Genomic DNA, 18,865 nt, shown 5'->3' on the forward strand with positions numbered 1-18,865 from the left:
TGGCTATCCATATTATCAAATATCAACAGTTTTCATCTATTCTGTTGGGTCAACTCAACACCTCAACACTAAAAACTAAAATACTAAATTATTATTCATTTTTTATATAAATTGTTGAATTTTAGAATTCCTTTTTTCTTATGACTAACTTAATTACTTAAGTGTTATGACTTAACTTATGTGTATTATGGTGTGTGACAAACACAAAATTTATTATAAATTATTTATCTTCTAGTTTTTCGTGGTACTTATATTTTATATTTTATTGACATATTAATGAACAAAAATTGTATTAGAATGTATCCATACTTTTTATGAAGTAAATTTTTGAAGTTTTTTATTTTTTACAGGCTTTTTGCTAAATAATGTAGAGTTTAAGTTGTTAAGACGTATAAATGACCGAGTTCTTATCAAGCATTGGATTACTTCTAATGGAATATTTAAAAATGAAACTTTGGGTAGTATAATATCTAGTAGTTGTTTCATGATCCTTGGTTCATTAGATATATGATTTCCATGAAGTTTAAAGAAATCAATTTCTATTATTTTGACACATTCCATTAAATTTGCGGTTGGTACTGTTAGATTTCCTTTAGAAATAAACTCAATCCAAGATGATTTATTTTCCTGCTGCATGACAATTAAGTGAGGATACTTAGTAGCAAATCTATTTGCAATGTATCCAGCTACATACTGAGCTGCTTGTGACTCAAGTTGTGAAAATGAATCATCTGAAACCTATATAAAATTAATATTTTTTAAATTATTGTAAAATATATTTAAATAAATAAATAAAATAGTTTCACAGGTACACAATACACACAGGTAACTCATATTGGTCGAGTAAATCAATGCTTTCTTTTGGAATTTTTGCGGCTGTTTCTTCTGATTCACAAATTATGTTTGTCAGGTCTGTAGTTTTGTTTACTTCATCAACTCTATAAATTTCTGATGAAATCAAAATTTGACTAGTTAAACATGAAGTTTCATCCAGCAAATTTGTTTCTGATGTAGGTTCTGTGTTAGTATTTTCAGTAAACACTGCATTAGAGTGTTTTCCCAAAATATACCAACGAAGACTGTAATGTAATATTGATTAAATGGAAAAGTTAAAATCTAAATCAATAAAATTTTAGTTGAAATGTCTTACCAATATTTAAAATCAAGAACTGTTATGGAATTGAAAGCACTACCTGTCATACCTTTCAAAAAACTAAAGAGATGTTCGAGTATGTCTTGATTAAGTTTTCTTGTAAGTATAAAAGAAATGTTTTCATTATTTGTTTTAATATCATCCCATAACATCATTAATGAAGTATTTGATATAATTATTCCTAAAAGAAATTATATAAGTAATAATTAATTATTTACCATTTAAATTAGATTTTAAGAAAACCTTTTTGAAATGGTAGTAATGTTTTTTTCCCGTTAACTCTCATACTGAAAATGAAAGAATTCATTTTATTCAATAGTTTTTTTTGATTCAAAATATCAAGTCCATAACTTGATACACCATTGTCATATTTATGGCTGGTGTTCATTAAGTCAAACCATTCATTAAATAAACTTATAGTTTCAGATTCCTAAAAAATATATTCATACATAATTAAACATTTTTTATTTTTATAGGTGATTTGACTAGTTTTCAAAAGTTTTAACTTGCATCTTTCCAATTATCAAGATTAAAGTATCCAAGCTCTCCACAAAAGGCTATTGCTTTGGATACAGAATTTGAAAATGTCTGGGCTGCTAGCTTAACATTCATCCGTGATGTCCCTTCAACCAACAGATGACGATCAGTAATTTTGTAGGCAATTTTAAAATCATGGTCTTTGTTTATTTTAATTAAGTCTTCTAAAATATTTTTCCCAATAAGTTTGTTGTTTGGCAAAATAAAGCCTCTGAAAAATTATTATTTTTTTTTTTTTAAATTTAATAAGGATACAAAATATTCAAAATTATTAGATTGCATTACTGGTCAATGAAATGGTTTCTGGCTAATTTTAATAAATGTGGAACATCTGCGAACACATACACTTTGTTGTTTGATATTGGATGTAAGAATGCCACATTATCTGTGGATATGTTCAAATCTCTCCATAAACCAATGTTTGTAGATCCCATATCACTTACCATTGCAACGACATTATAATTAGCTTCATGCAAATTTATTAATAAATCAAATAATAAGTTTGATGTCATGGGTGTGTCATAATTGTAAAATATTGGTTGTTTCCAATTTGAAAATAGGCCTATGTTAAAAGTGTTGTATTTAGTGTTAACAAAATTTATATTATTATTATTATTATTATTATTATTATTTGTATGTATGTATTTATCTGTAGTTTACAATACCTCTAACAACAACTGTTTGGACACTTCTATGAGGGCCTATAAATTGCTCATTCATTCGATCATAGCAAATTCGTTTTGAAACATAAGTTTCGTCAAATGCTATAACACTATATCTTTCAATATCAGTCATTTCCTCACCTATCATATTATATTAAGTTACATAACATTAATCATAAAATACCTGATGGATATAATATTACATTTATTGTTTTACCTTTTGATTTCATTAATTTTAGTACATCAAACAATATTCCATGATTAACATTAAAAGTTGATGCCCAACGTCTAAGAGATGATAATGCTATAACATCAAATTATTACAAACATACAATTTTATATTCCATTCAGAAATATAATATATTTTCTAGTAACCTGGCAAGGGGAAGTTCTTTTTGAGTAAAAATCTGTAAGCCTTTGGACTAACACTACGTAAAGATATAGCAGATGCTATATCTTCTGATTTCCATTTAAAAACTTTTTTTTTAGGATGGAGAAGTAAATCAATTTGTGTTGATGTAAAAAGTTTTGACAATATTTGTGTAAACCGTCCTTCAAACCTCAACTCCTCACTACTTAGTACTTTATTTTGTTCCGAGGTTAGTTTTTTCAACTGTACATTTTCTTGTTGTAACAATTTTATCTGGTTCTTTAAACTAAACATTATAACAATATTTTCATAACACAATTTTATTAAATCATACAATTATATTTTTATTCCTTTATTTATATATTACATAACAATTAACATAACAGATATAGCTAAAACACAGACTACAAAAAAAAAAAGTAATAATAACAAATATTGGGATAAATTATACAGATAATTCAATATTTATATAAAAAAATAAAAAAATATACAATGTATTAAAGTATCATCATCAATTAGATAAATGTAAGAGTAAGTTAAGTTTTATTGTTAATGTCATAAAAATAATTTTCTTTATGTAAAATGATATGACTGCTTAATGTGAAATACATGTTCTTGATTGAAAAGGCTGTATTTAAAAAGCTATCCTAAACAAATCAAGAACAAGTATTTTTCATTATGAGTACCAATAATCAGGAACTTTGTTTTATTGAATTTCTTGTGACAACTAACTAAAAAAAACAGGTAGGTACATACATGCAGAATTAATACAATAGACTATAGAAGATAAACAAATAGTTAAACATATAAATATTAATTTTCAAATATCACTAAAATATGTTTTTATTATTGAGTTAAGTTCATTTAAATATAGGCTATAATACACATAGAACAAAATACACATTAAATATTTGTATATAACTATTAACTATGACATAGATACATTTTCAAATTTATATTATTAAAGACTTGGAAGTTATCATATATCATATATTTATATACAAATTACACTACAATTGAAAAATATTAGTACACTGTAGCTAAATTCATATGCAAATATGTATAAACAATCAAACAATTTAAATGCTGAAATAGGACAGTTCATTTTACAACAATATATAGAAGTATTACTTTTCTACTTCAGTTTTAGATGCCTCATCAATATTATCAACTCCTAAATCACAATGGTCTGGTATACTATAGTCAAATAACTTGGTTCGACATTTCACAGGCCGGCTAGGAAATAAAATGTAATCATAAGCCATATATTTTATACTAAATAATATATAATATAAGCTAATTATGTGCTTTTTATGAGTACCCACCTAGGTAAAGAATTTTTTAAAACTTTAGTATCCAAAAATCCAGAACTTGATTGGTTTAAATCATTGCACGGCTCTCTAATATTAGAATAACATTTATTAATATTTGTTCAATTTGTTGTTGTATAAAATGTATTCAGTTATTCTAATTAATTGACCTTACACATAAAAACTTCCTGATGGTGTGCATATAATTTCAACATTGGTAGAATTATCTTTTGACCGAGGAGTCAAAGGGATAGCATCTTCTTTAAGCTTCCGTTTACCAGTGCATGTATCATCATATTGATACGTGGGAAAATGTAGGGAGCAAATAACAGCTATAAATTATTATTTAACAAACAAATATTTATAAAATATAAAATTAAATATAAGGAATATATGCATAAACAATGGTAGTATTCTATATAATAGGTAGTTTTTTCATAAATATATTGACTTGAGTATTGAGAATTATATTTTAGGTGTGAATAGACAATAGGTTCAAATATAAAATAAAGAAAAATGTTTAATATAGTTTACATACTAAATTTCTAACAGAAAAGAATAATTATTTTATTAGTTTATATCAAACCTGAATCAAAACTAATCTTTTTCTCTATTCCTGAAAGAGCTTGTTGAGCCCATAGTTTTCTAAAAAAGGGGTCTTTCGGAAATCGATGGAGTGTAATAGGTTGCCCGACAGTATTCCACTTGACCTTTTTACTTCCACTGAGGCAATTTAAAAAGCAGCAAACCGGCATGTTTCAATGTTTGTATTAAATAAATAACTTAATAAAATTAATTAATATTAGCAAAGAAATTGTCAAATTGAATTAATAAGATGTAAACATTGTAGTATGGTAGTGATATCATGTAATAATTTCATATTATAAAATATTGGCGCCAAAATTATAACGGCCAATGAAATAACGAGAACTACAGTAGGCGTGGTGCGCTAGAATGAACGAGAACTAGTACCGATGTGATCATACCTATCTATTTAGTCATGGATAATCTAATATTTTCATATATGAAAGATATTAGATTATTAGATTAAATTGAGGACTACCTTATTTACTAATGTAAACATCCGTTAACTTGGGGATAATAGCGTCTTAGGTCTATGCGGTCGGGTAGCTTAGTGGTAGAGCAATCGCCCGGCAAGCGAGAGACCTGGGTTCGATTCCCGGTCCGGCGGCTAGATTTTTGACGTTATTTTCCCCGGGAGAAGTTAACATACATCAGAAGTGGGATTTGTTCCGAAGGACGCAGTGGGCGTGTTGTGAGGGACCTGGACTTGTTCGCCAGAGGTCGTGCGGAGACGATCGCGTTTGTGTTAACGGGTCGTGCGCTCTGGTGATCAAGTGGTGAAGCAACGGTCGCAGTGGGCGACGAAGGACCAGCGTCGATCGAGGGCGATCGAAGGACGCAGGATGGTCGAATGTAAACATCCGTTAACTTGGGGATAATAGCGTCTTAGGTCTATGCGGTCGGGTAGCTTAGTGGTAGAGCAATCGCCCGGCAAGCGAGAGACCTGGGTTCGATTCCCGGTCCGGCGGCTAGATTTTTGACGTTATTTTCCCCGGGAGAAGTTAACAATTATATATCTAAATTTATTTTCTAGACACCTAGATATATTTTAAATCATGACATTTATAAATTTGCTAGTTGCTCGGTATAATATACATACTTTTAAACTCAACAAATCAATTCCCTCTAATTACTAATACCACAGATTATATAAATTATATAATCTGTGCTAGTATTAAGAATAATACAGTAACAACTAAGATTCTTGTTAACATCAATTCGGTGTGTTATGCATGCGTTGTTATAATATTCTAAGTATACCCCTAATAAAAAAATTCGGTAAATAAAACCACGAAAAAAAATGTATTCAACTATTTTATACTTCATTATTGTCATATTATACTATATGTCTATTTTTCTTTATATTAAATTAATAAAATAATAATTGACCTAAATGTAGTAAATATGTAGTGTAATGAAATAGGCGCAATAATAGATAAGACTGTATAGTTCCAAATTTTTAACTTGATCGGTTCTTTATTTTAGATTCTGAACCAAGTGATGAATGTATTGATTTTACAATGATGTGTGTTTTTTTTTGTGTGTGTGTGTGTGTGTACATCATAATTAGTCGAAATAATGCTTCGATTTCAAACTTTGAGGGTAGTTTCCGATGTAAAAGTGAATATCCTTGATGCATTATTCAGGTCAAAAGTTAACATTTTCCAACAGTTTTCAAAAAAATCGAGAAAAACAAAAAAAAAATGACTGAAAAACGGGAATTTTTACGCAAAACCAGTTTTTGACCAAATCGGTTTTTCTTATATGGTTGTAATTCAAAAACTAATCACTGTAAATACTTGAAATTTTCACCAAATGTTTATGTTAGTGTTATCTATATACAGTTAAATTTTCAAAAATGTTTTGACTTTTTTTGAGTTATTTATAGGCCACTGAAATTTTCAATTTTTTTTTGAAGTGCCGGTAAAAAAATGTTGGACGACCAAAAAAACTTGAAAATTTAATACAAGGTTCGTTATAAGTTGTTCTTATTGTAGATAAAAAAAATTAAAAATCGTTAGTCACAATTTTTTTTTATAAGCGTTTATAGTTCAAATTTTTACGAAATATGTCGAAAACGCGAAAATTTGCAAGTAATTTTGATGTTAAAAAATCATAAAATTTTTTGTGTTTATAACTAAGGATTAAAACTACAACACTAAGTTTTCCATAAGTTTTCCTTCAAGTACCTATAGAGAAAACTCGAAGCATCATTATAGGAAAAATTTTAAGTGCGTTTAAATTTAAAATTTTTTCGAAATAGCGTAACGACCACGATTTATCCTCAAACGATTTTAAATATTTATTATTATTCAAAAAGTATAAGTCGTCGTAGATACTTGAAAATTTCACAAGTTATTTAGATTAGCATTTTCTTTAAACGATTTAATTTTCAAAATATTTTAAATTTTTTTGAAATATTTATAGGCGACTGAAATTTTCAATTTTTCTGAAAATTTTTTTTTGAAATGTGGATAAAATTTTTTTGGCCCTATCAAAATACTTGAAAACTTAATTCAAAGTTCCTCATAAGTTATTCTTATAGTGATTAAAATGTTATAAAAATACATAGGCACAATTTTTTTTTTATAAGCGTTTATAGTTCAAATTTTTAAGAAATCTGTCGAAAACGCGAAAATTTGCAAGTAATTTTGAAGTTGAAAAATCATAAAATGTTTTGTGTTTATAACTAAGGATTAGAAATACAACACTAAGTTTTCCATAAGTTTTCCTTCAAGTAGCTATAATTAGCTATAAAATTTTACCAGTTATTAAGATTTGCATTTTCTTTGCATGATTTAATTTTCAAAATATTTTGACTTTTTTTGAGATATTTATAGAAATATAGACGACTGAAATTTTTTTTTTGAAGTGTCGATAAAATTTTTTTGGCCCTATCAAAACACTTGAAAATTTAATACACAGTTCCTCACAAGTTATTCTTATAATGATTAAAAAATTATAAGAATACATAGATACAATTTTTTTAAATTATTATTTGAAGTTCAAATATTGACAAAAATTCGTCAAAACCATGAATATTTTTTTTTTGTGTCTGTCATCTCGTTTTGGGGCAGTAAAAGTGCTCCGATTTTTGACTTCAGCACCTTATTCGATCAGAGAGTGAATATAGTTGGTACTTTGGGGGTCAAAAATAAAAAATTCTTAATATTTTTCTAAATAATCGGGATAAACAATCTAAAAGTCAAGGGAAAAACAGGAAATTTTACGTACAATCAGTTTTCGACAAAATCGATTTTGATTTTTGATGTAACTTTAAGACAAATGACCATTGATACATGAAATTTTCACCGAATGTTTATATAAGTATATTCTATCTACAATGAAATTTTCAAAAAATGTTGATTCAAGTTGAACTATTCATAGGTATATGCAATTTCGACCATTAGTAGTTTTTTCAAATTAAAATCGATAAAAATTTATTTTTTGAGTAGAAAATCTTGAAAATTTAATACAAGGCTCTTAACATATTGTTACAATTGCAGTTGAAAAATAAAATAATTCATAGTCACGATTTTTTTTATAAGCATTCAAATTTTGAATTTTGACAAAATACGTAAACATCGCAAAAATTCGCAAATTGTTTTAAGCTAGAAATTCATGAAAAATGTTCTATTTAAATCTAAGATTTGAAAATTTAATACAAGATTCCTTACAAATTTGTCAATCTTTATCACAAAAAAAAAGGTCCACCGGAAATTCAAATTCAATTTTTATTAGCATTTGAATTTCAAATATTGACAAAAAATTTTCAAAACCATGAATATTTGCGAAATATTTTGTAGTTCAAAATTCATAATATTGTTTGTATTTATATTTAAGGTTATAAAGTTCAACACTAAGTTCTCCATAAGTTGTGCTTCAAATAGCTATAGAGAAAATTTGAAGCGTCATTATAGGAAAAATATTTTGAGCATTTGAGTTTTAAATTTTTATGAAATCGCGTAATGATAACGATTTATTCTCAAACCAGGGATATGTACATAATATATCTGTGATAATATAAGGTATTATGAATTATTAGAATGTATGACAATATTTAAATATTAAATATAATATATTATCCTAGACTGACAAATCATCTCCGTTCAGAATCGTTTTTCGTATACAATGATACCTATCATTGCATTCAAATTTAACCTACCCTAGTCAGAGGTATACCCCCTAATGTACAGCAGAGCGACATCCACTTACCCGCTTTTTAATGTATCACTTTAATATTGTCAATTTGTCAATTTTATAGAATGGTGGAAAATTTGGAGTATTTAGAGTTATAGAGGATAATTATTAAATGTTTAGTGTTTTTTTTTGGTGAGGGGCTTTTTTTTTAATCATATTTATGTTTCAGGACTTTCCTCCAGATTAACAAGTACTTCATAAAAAAATTGAAATATTACCTTTAACTAATGAATGTTTTCAAAATTAAATAAAAAACAGTATTCAATTTGAATCTACTTCTTATATTGTATGTTAAATGAAGAACGCATTTGCATTTTATATTTCTAAGTATATGCAATTAATTGTATAAACTATTAACAAATAGAGAATCTGTATTAATTTAACTATTGAGAATCATTATTATTAACAAATTTAGACAAAAAATCATTTGGCTTTGGCTCAACAGTATCTTTAAATAATGACATTACATGACAGTCTTGAGCCCATTTGGTAACTATTTCTTGTAACAGCAACTGACCCTGCAAATAAAGAATGTAAAAATTGTTTTATTTTTTGAGATGACCTTAAAGTAATACAATAAAATAGACTAATCAGACAGTAGAATTTAAGTAGAAATATTTTGCTGACTCAATTAATTAGTTTATAATTAATGCATTCAATTCTATATTTGGAATGAGATCGTACCTCGGCGGCCAACTTCAGCGCATATGTGTTTCGTTCCGCATTGCTAGTCTCACATTTGACTAGATGGGGGAAGGGTCTGACCATTGTGGACGAAAACTGGTCGTCACCCAGGTACGATCTCAAACCGAATAAATTATATCTACATTTATGGAACACTATAAAGGTATTCAGGATAATAATTAACATCTGTACTACAAGCTTATGCTTAATAATATCAGATATATAATTAATGACAGTGAATTTTAGAAAATCTGGGAGCCTATGGTGTTTGGCTGTTCAGTCTGCATGTATGAAAATAGTTTTTTTTTTTATTATTGATCAGAATACATTGACAACTACGCCATTAGTAATAGAAATTTTTTTTTTGGTTACATTTTTGGTATTTTAAGTATTTACATTTTTTACGTTAAATTAAATTGTACAATTCTGTTTTTTTAAGAATAAAAGTTTTTTACATCCTGTGGGTTTGGTCCAAGTGCTTGTCAGATTTGTTCGGAGATGTGAAATTGATAAATAGTTTACTTTTATCCTGAATATAGGATTTATAGTCAGAAATTATTAACCAGTTAACTAAATAATTTGTATCTGCATTAGAGTAGTTTTTTTTCAAATTATTGATAATTCCAATCATTATTTTTTGCTATATTATAATATTTTGAGTTTTAAATAGGTACTTATATATCGATATTAAAATTGTTTAATCCTATCTCACATTATGGAAAATATTATGAATTAATATTTATAGGTATTAGGTACTTGGTACCAGTAGCATCATGAAGGTATTATTTTGGAGTAATTTCTTCTTCATATATTAGTAGATGGGTGGTCCTTTGATACAAAATATAAATATACTATGAATAATATGTGCCTTACTTAATATGTAACAAAGATCTACAATCTTTCTCAACATATGAGACAGAATATCATAAATTTTCTTTATTTATATACATCACAACATGTTTAGCTATTTCTGAGTTAATTAGGTCAGTATTATCATTGATTATAAATAAATAATATAACATAATATAATCAATGGTATTACCTTCATAACTGAGAGTTGTAAGAAATCCATTTTTAAACTTTTTATCTTATGCAAACTGCAAACATTATTTTTTAAATAATAAGAATAATAATTACCAAGTTTAACTAAGAAACAATGAGCTAACATTAAATTGATTTACAAACTATCTATAATTTTCTTACAAACTCTGAGATTACTCTGAAACTAAGAATTAAAAAATAATGATTTTAAATACAAAGAATCTGTGATTAATAATCTAAACAAACTGTTCTAGATTCTCGTCTCATGAAGACACATAAGCTTGTAGTACAGATGTTAATTATTATCCTGAATACCTTTATAGTGTTCCATAAATGTAGATATAATTTTTATAGTCAGTTTATCATAATTCATATGTCAGTTTAGATGATTATACCACATCCGTGAGAACAGCGACAAGAGCAAGTAAACAATGGGGAGTATAGGGTAGCACTATATAAGGGACCCCGAAACGGCCTGTATTCAGACTCAACTTGACCAGACTAGCCAGAGCACCTTCACGCCAGTCTGTTCTTTAAATTAATTAAATTGAACTTAGAAAATATTCGAGCTAAACTGAATTTATTCTAGTCATTCAGAATACTTAAATATTTAAATTAATTTAGTTTTCATGTTATAAATAAATATATATGTTTTGTCAAATAATAATTAATTATGTCAATAAATAATCAAATAATTTAACTAAGAAGAATTCCACATTGTTTAAATTAACTCAAGAGTCACCTTCCAAACATCATCCTTGACTACTGATACCTGTAGGCGACGTGATCACTACACTTACATACCTTAATAACCAACATATCAATGACTCTAACATCAGTTATGTGTTTATTTTTTAAGAATTCTTCTTTCAACTTAATTTGACATTCTTCTTTTGTAACAGGTAAATGGCGATCAAACACTACAATAATAGGTACATTAACTTTGTATACAATTTTAAAAATATAAATCTTAAATTGTTACTTACACATCAGAGGGATTTGCCTGTAATATGTTTTGTATAAATTTAAAACTCTTTTTTTGGCTTCTGATTTATCAGATGACAATAATGGCCTGACCATTTTAGTTGCACATTTAGAGGCTTCACGAGCAGCCATTTTAAACAAAAATATATTTTCAAATATTGATGATAGTCGTAATGAATTTGACGATTAAATTTAATTATAGTTGTTGGATATTGCAAACAATGAAGTTAATATAAAATATGTACTGTAATTTGTAATAATACTAATAAAAATATAAAATATGAAAAAAAAATTTTTTATTTTTAAGACCTATGTCTTATCAAACATCAGTATTCAGTAACCTTTTGAGTTTTTCTAAAAACATAGATTATCAAGCATATGTTAAGATTATAGATAACATAAAATAACACAGAACTGTTATATCTAGTGATGGGCGCAACCGTCTAGTTTTGACTATCGATTGTCTATCGATAGTTTCAAAAACTACCGAGTGATTTATCTATCGAATAGATATTATTATTCATCGATTGTTTTTAAAACCATCGAATGAATTACTCGATAGTTTTCATTCATTAGTGGAAACACTGGAAACCACGATTAAAGATAATCGAATTTATAAATTTCGACGAATAAACATGTCTATTCATAACTGGACTATTTAAAAAATTTCCATGACAAATGATACTAAATTTGTTTTATAAAAAAGTCTTAGTTATTAATTTATAAAGAAAATAAATTCTAGCCAAGTAAATAAATGATTGAGATAGAATCAATTAATTTAAAATTTAATTTACTTAGCATTTATTCTTGATATCACAGCTTTATAATGTTTAAGTATTATAAATTACTAGTTTTTTTCAAATTTAAGTTAACTTAGCATTTATTAATGATATCACATATTTATAATGCTGAAGTCTTATAGATGACTAGTGTTTTTTTACTTAGCAATTTTTTACACGGAGTCGACGAAGTGTTTTTGTTGGGATATTATAGTCACGATTAAAGATTAATTAACATTCTGCACACGAAATAAAACCCATATGAAAATACAGCTTTCTCATTGGTTCTACATTTGGCGGGATTCTTCTTCTTCTTCTTCTTGTCTGTAATCGACCATTAAGATCATACATTCAAACATATATCTTGCCATTTCACTCTATCCAACGCTAAGACCTTCCAATCGGCACTTGGGTCTGTCACTTGTACGTCCTTCCTGACTTGGTCTTCCCATCTTAGTCGAGGTCGTCCCAAGGGTCTCTTTCCTTAGGGAGTCCCACATTGAACCATTCGAATTAGAGTTCCTTCCTTTCTCCATGCATGTCCTGCCCATTGGAGTCTCTTTTTTTTAATTTCTCTAATTATATCAGACATTTGGTACAACTGTTTGAGCTCCTCGTTTTTTCGAATTCTCCATTCCCCTATGGTCTCATCTATACACGGTCCGAAGATTCGTCTTAATATTTTTCTTTCGAATATCAGTAGTCTGTTTTGATCTGATTTCCGTAATGTCCATACTTCACAACCATACATTACCACTGGACGGATGAGGGTGCGATACAGTTGTATCTTGAGGTTCGTCGATATCGTCCTCGCCTTTAACAAATTACTTAGACCGTATAGTAACACTTATTACCGGATTGGAGTCTTGCTTTTATTTCATTAAGTTCATCGTTTTTTTGTGTCATTATCGATCCCAGATATTTGAACTCCTGCACTCTCTGAAACTTGTACTGCCCGACTTCTAAAAATGGGTGATCATGATCCGCGAGCTCTCTTCTCTGCACGATCATGTATTCAGTTTTTTCAGCATTTATTTCTAAACCTATTCTTTTTGCCGTGTCTAATAGTTTTCCCGCTTGCTCCCTGAGATTTTCCTTATTTTCCGCAAGTAACACTATATGTCGTCCGCGTAGGCCAATACTCCTATTATGCAATCTCCCAATCGTACTACGTTTTCTTCAATCCGACTCTCCCTGATGACCTTTTCTAACGCTATATTAAATAGTATGGGTGACATAGCGTCCCCTTGTCTCAAACCAGTCGATACTGGTATCCCTTGTGATACAATATTGCCCACTTTAATTTTGATTTCCGTGTGTAGGATGTTTGCTTTTATCAGATTAATTAATATCTGGGGCAATTTGAACTGTCTTAGTACATTCAACAGAGATTCTCTATGTATGCAATCATAGGCCTTCTTGAAATCAATAAACAGTACATGTACTTTCCTGTCAAACTCCCACATTTTTTGGAAAATTTGTTTCAAAATAAATATCTGATCTGTGGTAGATCTATTTTGTCTAAACCCTGCTTGATAATCTCCTAAAATATCTTCTGCCCACGGCTTAATTCTGTCTAATATACATTTGGATAGCACTTTATAGGTAACATTTAATAGAGCGATACCTCTATAATTATCACACAACTGCTTATCTCCCTTTTTGTGTATAGGATATATCAGCGCTGTTTGCCATTCCTCCGGAATCACTTCTTTTATTATCCCGGACACATATTCAAGCAAGCCATTTCCCATACTTTTAAGTAACTCTCCGGGGATACCATCTTCTCCGGGTGCCTTATGGTTCTTTAAGTTTCTTATTTGTTCTTGAATTTCCTCTTTACTCGGTGCTAGGCAGATTGTATTATTAGTTTCCATATTCTCAAAGTGGAATAAACTATCTGGTGTATTACAGTTCAACAGCTGCTTGAAATAGTTCGCCCATTTATTTGCTATCTTTTCTTTAGATGTGATAAGCGTTCCATCATCATTTTTGAGAAATTTCTCCGGCTGCTTATATTTCTTACTTAAGAAGTTAACCTTTTTATATAGGTCTCTTGTATTGTGACTAGTAAAATTCTGTTCTGCCTCCTTAAATATGTTTTGTAAATATTTTCTTTTTTCACATCTTAATATGTTACTGGCTTCCCGTTGTCTCATTTTGAGTCTTTCTAACTTCTTCACACTATCAGTGTCGGACAGCCATATATTTCTAGCATTCCTTCTTCTTTCTATGGCTTCTTCGCAAATATCATTAAACCAGGTTTTTTTCTTAGTTTTTTGTTTCCCTATTGTTTTTTCTGCTTCTTCTTGAATAAGTTGTTTTCCACCTTTGTTCCACTTCTCTGCATGACTCACTTGCAATCATCCTTCTTAACTTTTCCTCTATACCTTTTTGAAAATTCTCAACTACCACTGGATAGTTAAGGTTCGCGATGTCAAACCGTCCCGTAGCTCCTCCTCTCCTTATTTCTTGTCTTCTTTTTAACTTCACTCGTAGTCTACCTACCACAAGAAAGTGATCCGAATCGCTGTCGGCTCCACGTACGGTTTTTACATCCATAATACTGTTATTAAATCTTTCATTCACCAGTACATGGTCTATTTGATTTACATGTCGTCCATCTGGTGACCTCCATGTACCTTTGTGTATGTTCTTATGAGGGAACATGGTACTTTTAACCCTTAGATAGATTTCTTCCCGTTGCCAAGTCAATAAGTCTGCACCTATTATCATTCGATAACTGGTGTAGACTATGCCCTCCTATTATCGGCTTAAAACATTCTTCACGTCCGATTTTTGCGTTAAAATCTCCTAATATGATTTGTACACAGCCTCTTGGTATCTCACACAGTGTGTTGTCTAACAACGAGTAGAAATCATCTTTTTCATTATCATCTTTGTCCTCTGTAGGAGCATGCACATTTACGAAGACTACTCCAAACCATTTTGTATCCAGTGTCAAGATCGTTAATCTAGGGTTTATAACTTTAAAACTTTTTACAGCTGTTAGTAGCTTGTTGTTTACCGCGAATCCACTTCCAGCTTGTCTTCTTCCGTCACAAGCACCAAAGAACAGCGTTGTATTACTTATTTGCATTGAACCCGTATCTTGCCACCTCATTTCCTGTAGTGCCACTACTCCTAACTTGTATCTTTCTATCTCTTTAACTACTGTTCCTACTGCTCCAGGTTTGAATAAAGTGCGTACATTCCAGGTTCCAAAACGTAATGCCGATTTCCAATTTTCCAGTCTAAAGTCCTTTGATCCACAATTCCGAGGCAAATTTATGTTTTATTCCTGAACAAGGGATTTTTACAGGATAGGTTGTTAGCCTATCGCCAACTCCATTATACCCATGGAGAGGGTAGCTCGGGGCCCCAGGTTCGCTAAACCCGTAGTACTAATTGCTTAGTACCCCCCTGAGGGCACATTTGGCGGGATAAAATATTTAAAATATTTATTATTATTATCATAATTTTTTTGATTCTAATTTAATCTAATTTATTACTATGTATGTATATTGTATCTAATTAGTATGTATGCTATTTTTTTTTTGTCGAATAAATTATTATTGTTATCATTAGATAATTGAGAAAAAGAGAAAAATAAGAATATATAATCTCAGGAATCTCTTAGTTTTTTTTTATACTTTAATTTAAAACGAATTCTGAGATCATTGAAATTGTAATGCTTATAACTCGCATTAAAATAAAAAATTAAAAATATGACATCCATTACATTATAATCTTACTTTTAAATAGAAAAATAGAATAACATTATGTATAACAGAGTTTAGTGAATTATTAAGACCATACAATTTGCAGGTATTTTATGAATTTGTAAGATGGAGATGACAAATAATAATGACTAATGATATGTTTTTTAACATTTGTATAAAAAGTAACACTATATCAAGTAATGAATTGGACAGTTATTATTTAAATTTATATATTAAAAAATGATCAATGATCAATTATATTAATGTAATCTAGATTCTAGACAAAAGATATTTAAATATTTAATTCGTAATCATGCAATAGAAATATTTATTATTTATTAATATTATTTTTGTTGGAGGCTTGCTTTATAATATAATATATTAGTATATTAGAATTAATCTATTGTTAATCTTAATTTGTATTGTTTTGTAACTGTCAAGTTACCTATCATAGTTGTATACTAGTGGCTTTAAAATAAAATAAAAATAGATTTTTATGCATCATGTAATAGAAATATTAATTTTAATACCCCCTAATTGATAAATTAATGCGAAAACAATGTCATCATGTCCAACCCATTTTAAAGATTTTGTTGATAAATTAAAATCATGTTGTATAAGAACAATAACACCATGTTACCATGATATTACAACATTTAAAAATAAAAGTTATACATATTATGTATATCGCCTACAAAGTAAAATATAAAAAAATTAATTGTAAGTTATATAATAATCAAATCAATAATACTTAATTAGATGTTGGTGAGATTATTATGTAGGTAGCAAACAAATTTTAATTCATATTAGTCATATGACTATTATTTAATTAAGCCCATTGTTTACAATACTTGATAAATCATTTAAATTTGACCGTATTGTTGTAATATCATCATTAATTACAGTTATAACATTTTTAAATAATGAAGGAAGATTTTCGAGAATTAATTTAAGAATCATCTTTTAAATTCAAGAAATATACAATAAAAATAAAAATACTGAACTTGAACTAATAATAGACTTAACACTTAAATAATCTATGTGTGATCAAATATTTTTTTTCTAATCATCATATAATTATATAATAAAATACAGCATAATTTAAAATTAATATTTCTAATACATGATGCATAAAAATCCATTTTTATTTTATTTTAAAGCCACTAGTATACATCTATGATAGGTAACTTGACAGTTACAAAACAATACAAATTAAGATTAACAATAGATTAATTTTAATATACTATTATATTATATTATAAAGCTAGCCTCCAACAAAAATAATAATAATAAATAATAAATATTTCTATTGCATGATTATGAATTAAATATTTAAATATCTTTTGTCTAGAATCTAGATTACATTAATATAATTGATCATTGATCATTTTTTAATATATTAATTTAAATAATAACTATCCAATTCATTACTTGATATAGTGTTACTTTTTATACAAATGTTGAAAAATATGTCATTAGTCATTATTATTTGTCATCTCCATCTTACAAATACATAAAATACCTGCAAATTGTATGGTCTTAATAATTCACTAAACTCTGTTATACATAATGTTATTCTATTTAAAAGTAAGATTATAATGTAATGGATGTCATATTTTAAATTTTTATTTTAATGCGAATTATAAGCATTACAATTTCAATGATCTCAGAATTCGTTTTAAATTAAAGTATAAAAAAAAAGGGGGTAAGTCGTGTATGTCGCTCTGCTGTACAGTAGGTTACAAGTGGGTTACTGTAATGGATGGAATTAAATTTGAATCCAATGATATTATATCATTGTATACAAAAAACGATTCTGAGCGAAGACGGTTTATCTGTCTAGGATATATTATAGATTATTAAACATTTTCAAATCTTAGATTTAAAAAGAAAATTTTTTATGAATTTCTAGCTTAAAATAATTTCTGTATTTTCGTGATTTTTACATAATATGTTGTCAAAACTCAAATTTGAATGCTTAAAAAAAAAATTGTGACTATGTATTCCTTTTATTTTGCAACTGCTATTGTAAAAATATGTTAGGAGCCTTGTATTAAATTTTCAAATCTTAGAATTAAAAAGGAAAACTTTTATGAATTTCTATCCAAGATAATTTGAACATTGCCGTAATTTTTACGTATTTAGTCAAAATTTGAACTATAAATACTTATAAAAAAAAATCGTGCGTACGAATTTTTAATATTTTTTAACTTCTGTTGTTACAATGTGTTAGAAGCCTTGTATTAAATTTTCAAGCTTTTCTACCGAACAAATAAATTTTTATCGATATTTATAGAAAAAAAAACTAAAAAAGTTGAAAAATTAAAATGTCAGTAAACAGCTCAAAAAAAATCTAAATATTTTGAAAATTTTATCAAATATATAAAACGCCTATATAAACATTCAGTCAAAATTTCAAGTATCTGCGGTAATTTGTTTTAGAGTTACACCAAAATAAGGAAATCGCTAAAAGTGAAAATCCAATGTTGTAAAAATTTAAATTTCAAATGCTCATAAAAATTTAATTTGAACTTCCGGTGGAATTTTTATTTGTGATAAAGATTGAAAAACTTGTAAGGAATCTTGTATTAAATTTTTAAATCTTAGATTTAAAAAGAAAATTTTTTATGAATTTCTAGCTTAAAATAATTTGTGAATTTTCGTGATTTTTACGTATTTTGTCAAAATTCAAACTTTGAATGCTTATAAAAAAAAATTGTGACTATGAATTTCTTTTATTTTTCAACTGCTATTGTAACAATATGTTTAGAGCCTTGTATTAAATTTTCAAGCTTTTCTGCCTAACAAATAAATTTTTATCGATATTAATTTTAAAAA

General features: G+C 27.9%; 2 protein-coding genes, 1 long non-coding RNA gene and 2 other non-coding genes across 5 annotated transcripts; 3 read left to right on the plus strand and 2 right to left on the minus strand.

Moving 5' to 3' along the window:
- The first annotated feature begins 28 nt into the window (after positions 1-28).
- Positions 29-1,912, plus strand: LOC107170731 (uncharacterized). The gene is made up of 5 exons (XR_016190797.1): positions 29-244; positions 351-571; positions 801-910; positions 1,015-1,252; positions 1,630-1,912. It is a non-coding gene; the product is annotated as an uncharacterized LOC107170731 (long non-coding RNA).
- A 3,241-nt stretch (positions 1,913-5,153) lies between these two features.
- Positions 5,154-5,226, plus strand: TRNAA-GGC (transfer RNA alanine (anticodon GGC)). The gene has a single exon. It is a non-coding gene; the product is annotated as a tRNA-Ala (tRNA).
- A 288-nt stretch (positions 5,227-5,514) lies between these two features.
- Positions 5,515-5,587, plus strand: TRNAA-GGC (transfer RNA alanine (anticodon GGC)). The gene has a single exon. It is a non-coding gene; the product is annotated as a tRNA-Ala (tRNA).
- A 3,490-nt stretch (positions 5,588-9,077) lies between these two features.
- ND-B14 (NADH dehydrogenase (ubiquinone) B14 subunit) lies at positions 9,078-11,850 on the minus strand. The gene is made up of 3 exons (XM_089224489.1): positions 11,529-11,850; positions 11,347-11,462; positions 9,078-9,335 (listed from the first exon to the last, which is right to left on the minus strand). Exons 1-3 carry the CDS (start codon positions 11,656-11,658, stop codon positions 9,201-9,203), a joined length of 381 nt encoding a protein of 126 aa, XP_089080615.1. The 5' UTR covers positions 11,659-11,850; the 3' UTR covers positions 9,078-9,200.
- A 3,132-nt stretch (positions 11,851-14,982) lies between these two features.
- LOC107165962 (protein CFDP2-like) lies at positions 14,983-15,429 on the minus strand. The gene has a single exon (XM_015514419.2). It carries the CDS (start codon positions 15,427-15,429, stop codon positions 14,983-14,985), a length of 447 nt encoding a protein of 148 aa, XP_015369905.2.
- Positions 15,430-18,865: the final 3,436 nt, after the last annotated feature.

Source organism: Diuraphis noxia, unplaced genomic scaffold (genome assembly GCF_037042655.1).
Source record: "Diuraphis noxia isolate RWA-SAM2 unplaced genomic scaffold, SU_Dnox_SAM2 contig0003, whole genome shotgun sequence".
Lineage (NCBI taxonomy): Eukaryota > Metazoa > Arthropoda > Insecta > Hemiptera > Aphididae > Diuraphis > Diuraphis noxia.

Excerpts from the sequence above, each read along its gene's own strand:
- ND-B14 (XM_089224489.1), bottom strand. The coding sequence starts at position 11,658 with ATGGCTGCTCGTGAAGCCTCTAAATGTGCAACTAAAATGGTCAGGCCA. Across the intron at positions 11,463-11,528 it reads CAGGCAAATCCCTCTGATGT|TGTTTGATCGCCATTTACCT; the intron begins GTAAGTAACAAT and ends CTATTATTGTAG. Across the intron at positions 9,336-11,346 it reads TTGATATGTTGGTTATTAAG|GGTCAGTTGCTGTTACAAGA; the intron begins GTATGTAAGTGT and ends CTTTATTTGCAG.
- LOC107165962 (XM_015514419.2), bottom strand. The coding sequence starts at position 15,429 with ATGAGGTGGCAAGATACGGGTTCAATGCAAATAAGTAATACAACGCTG.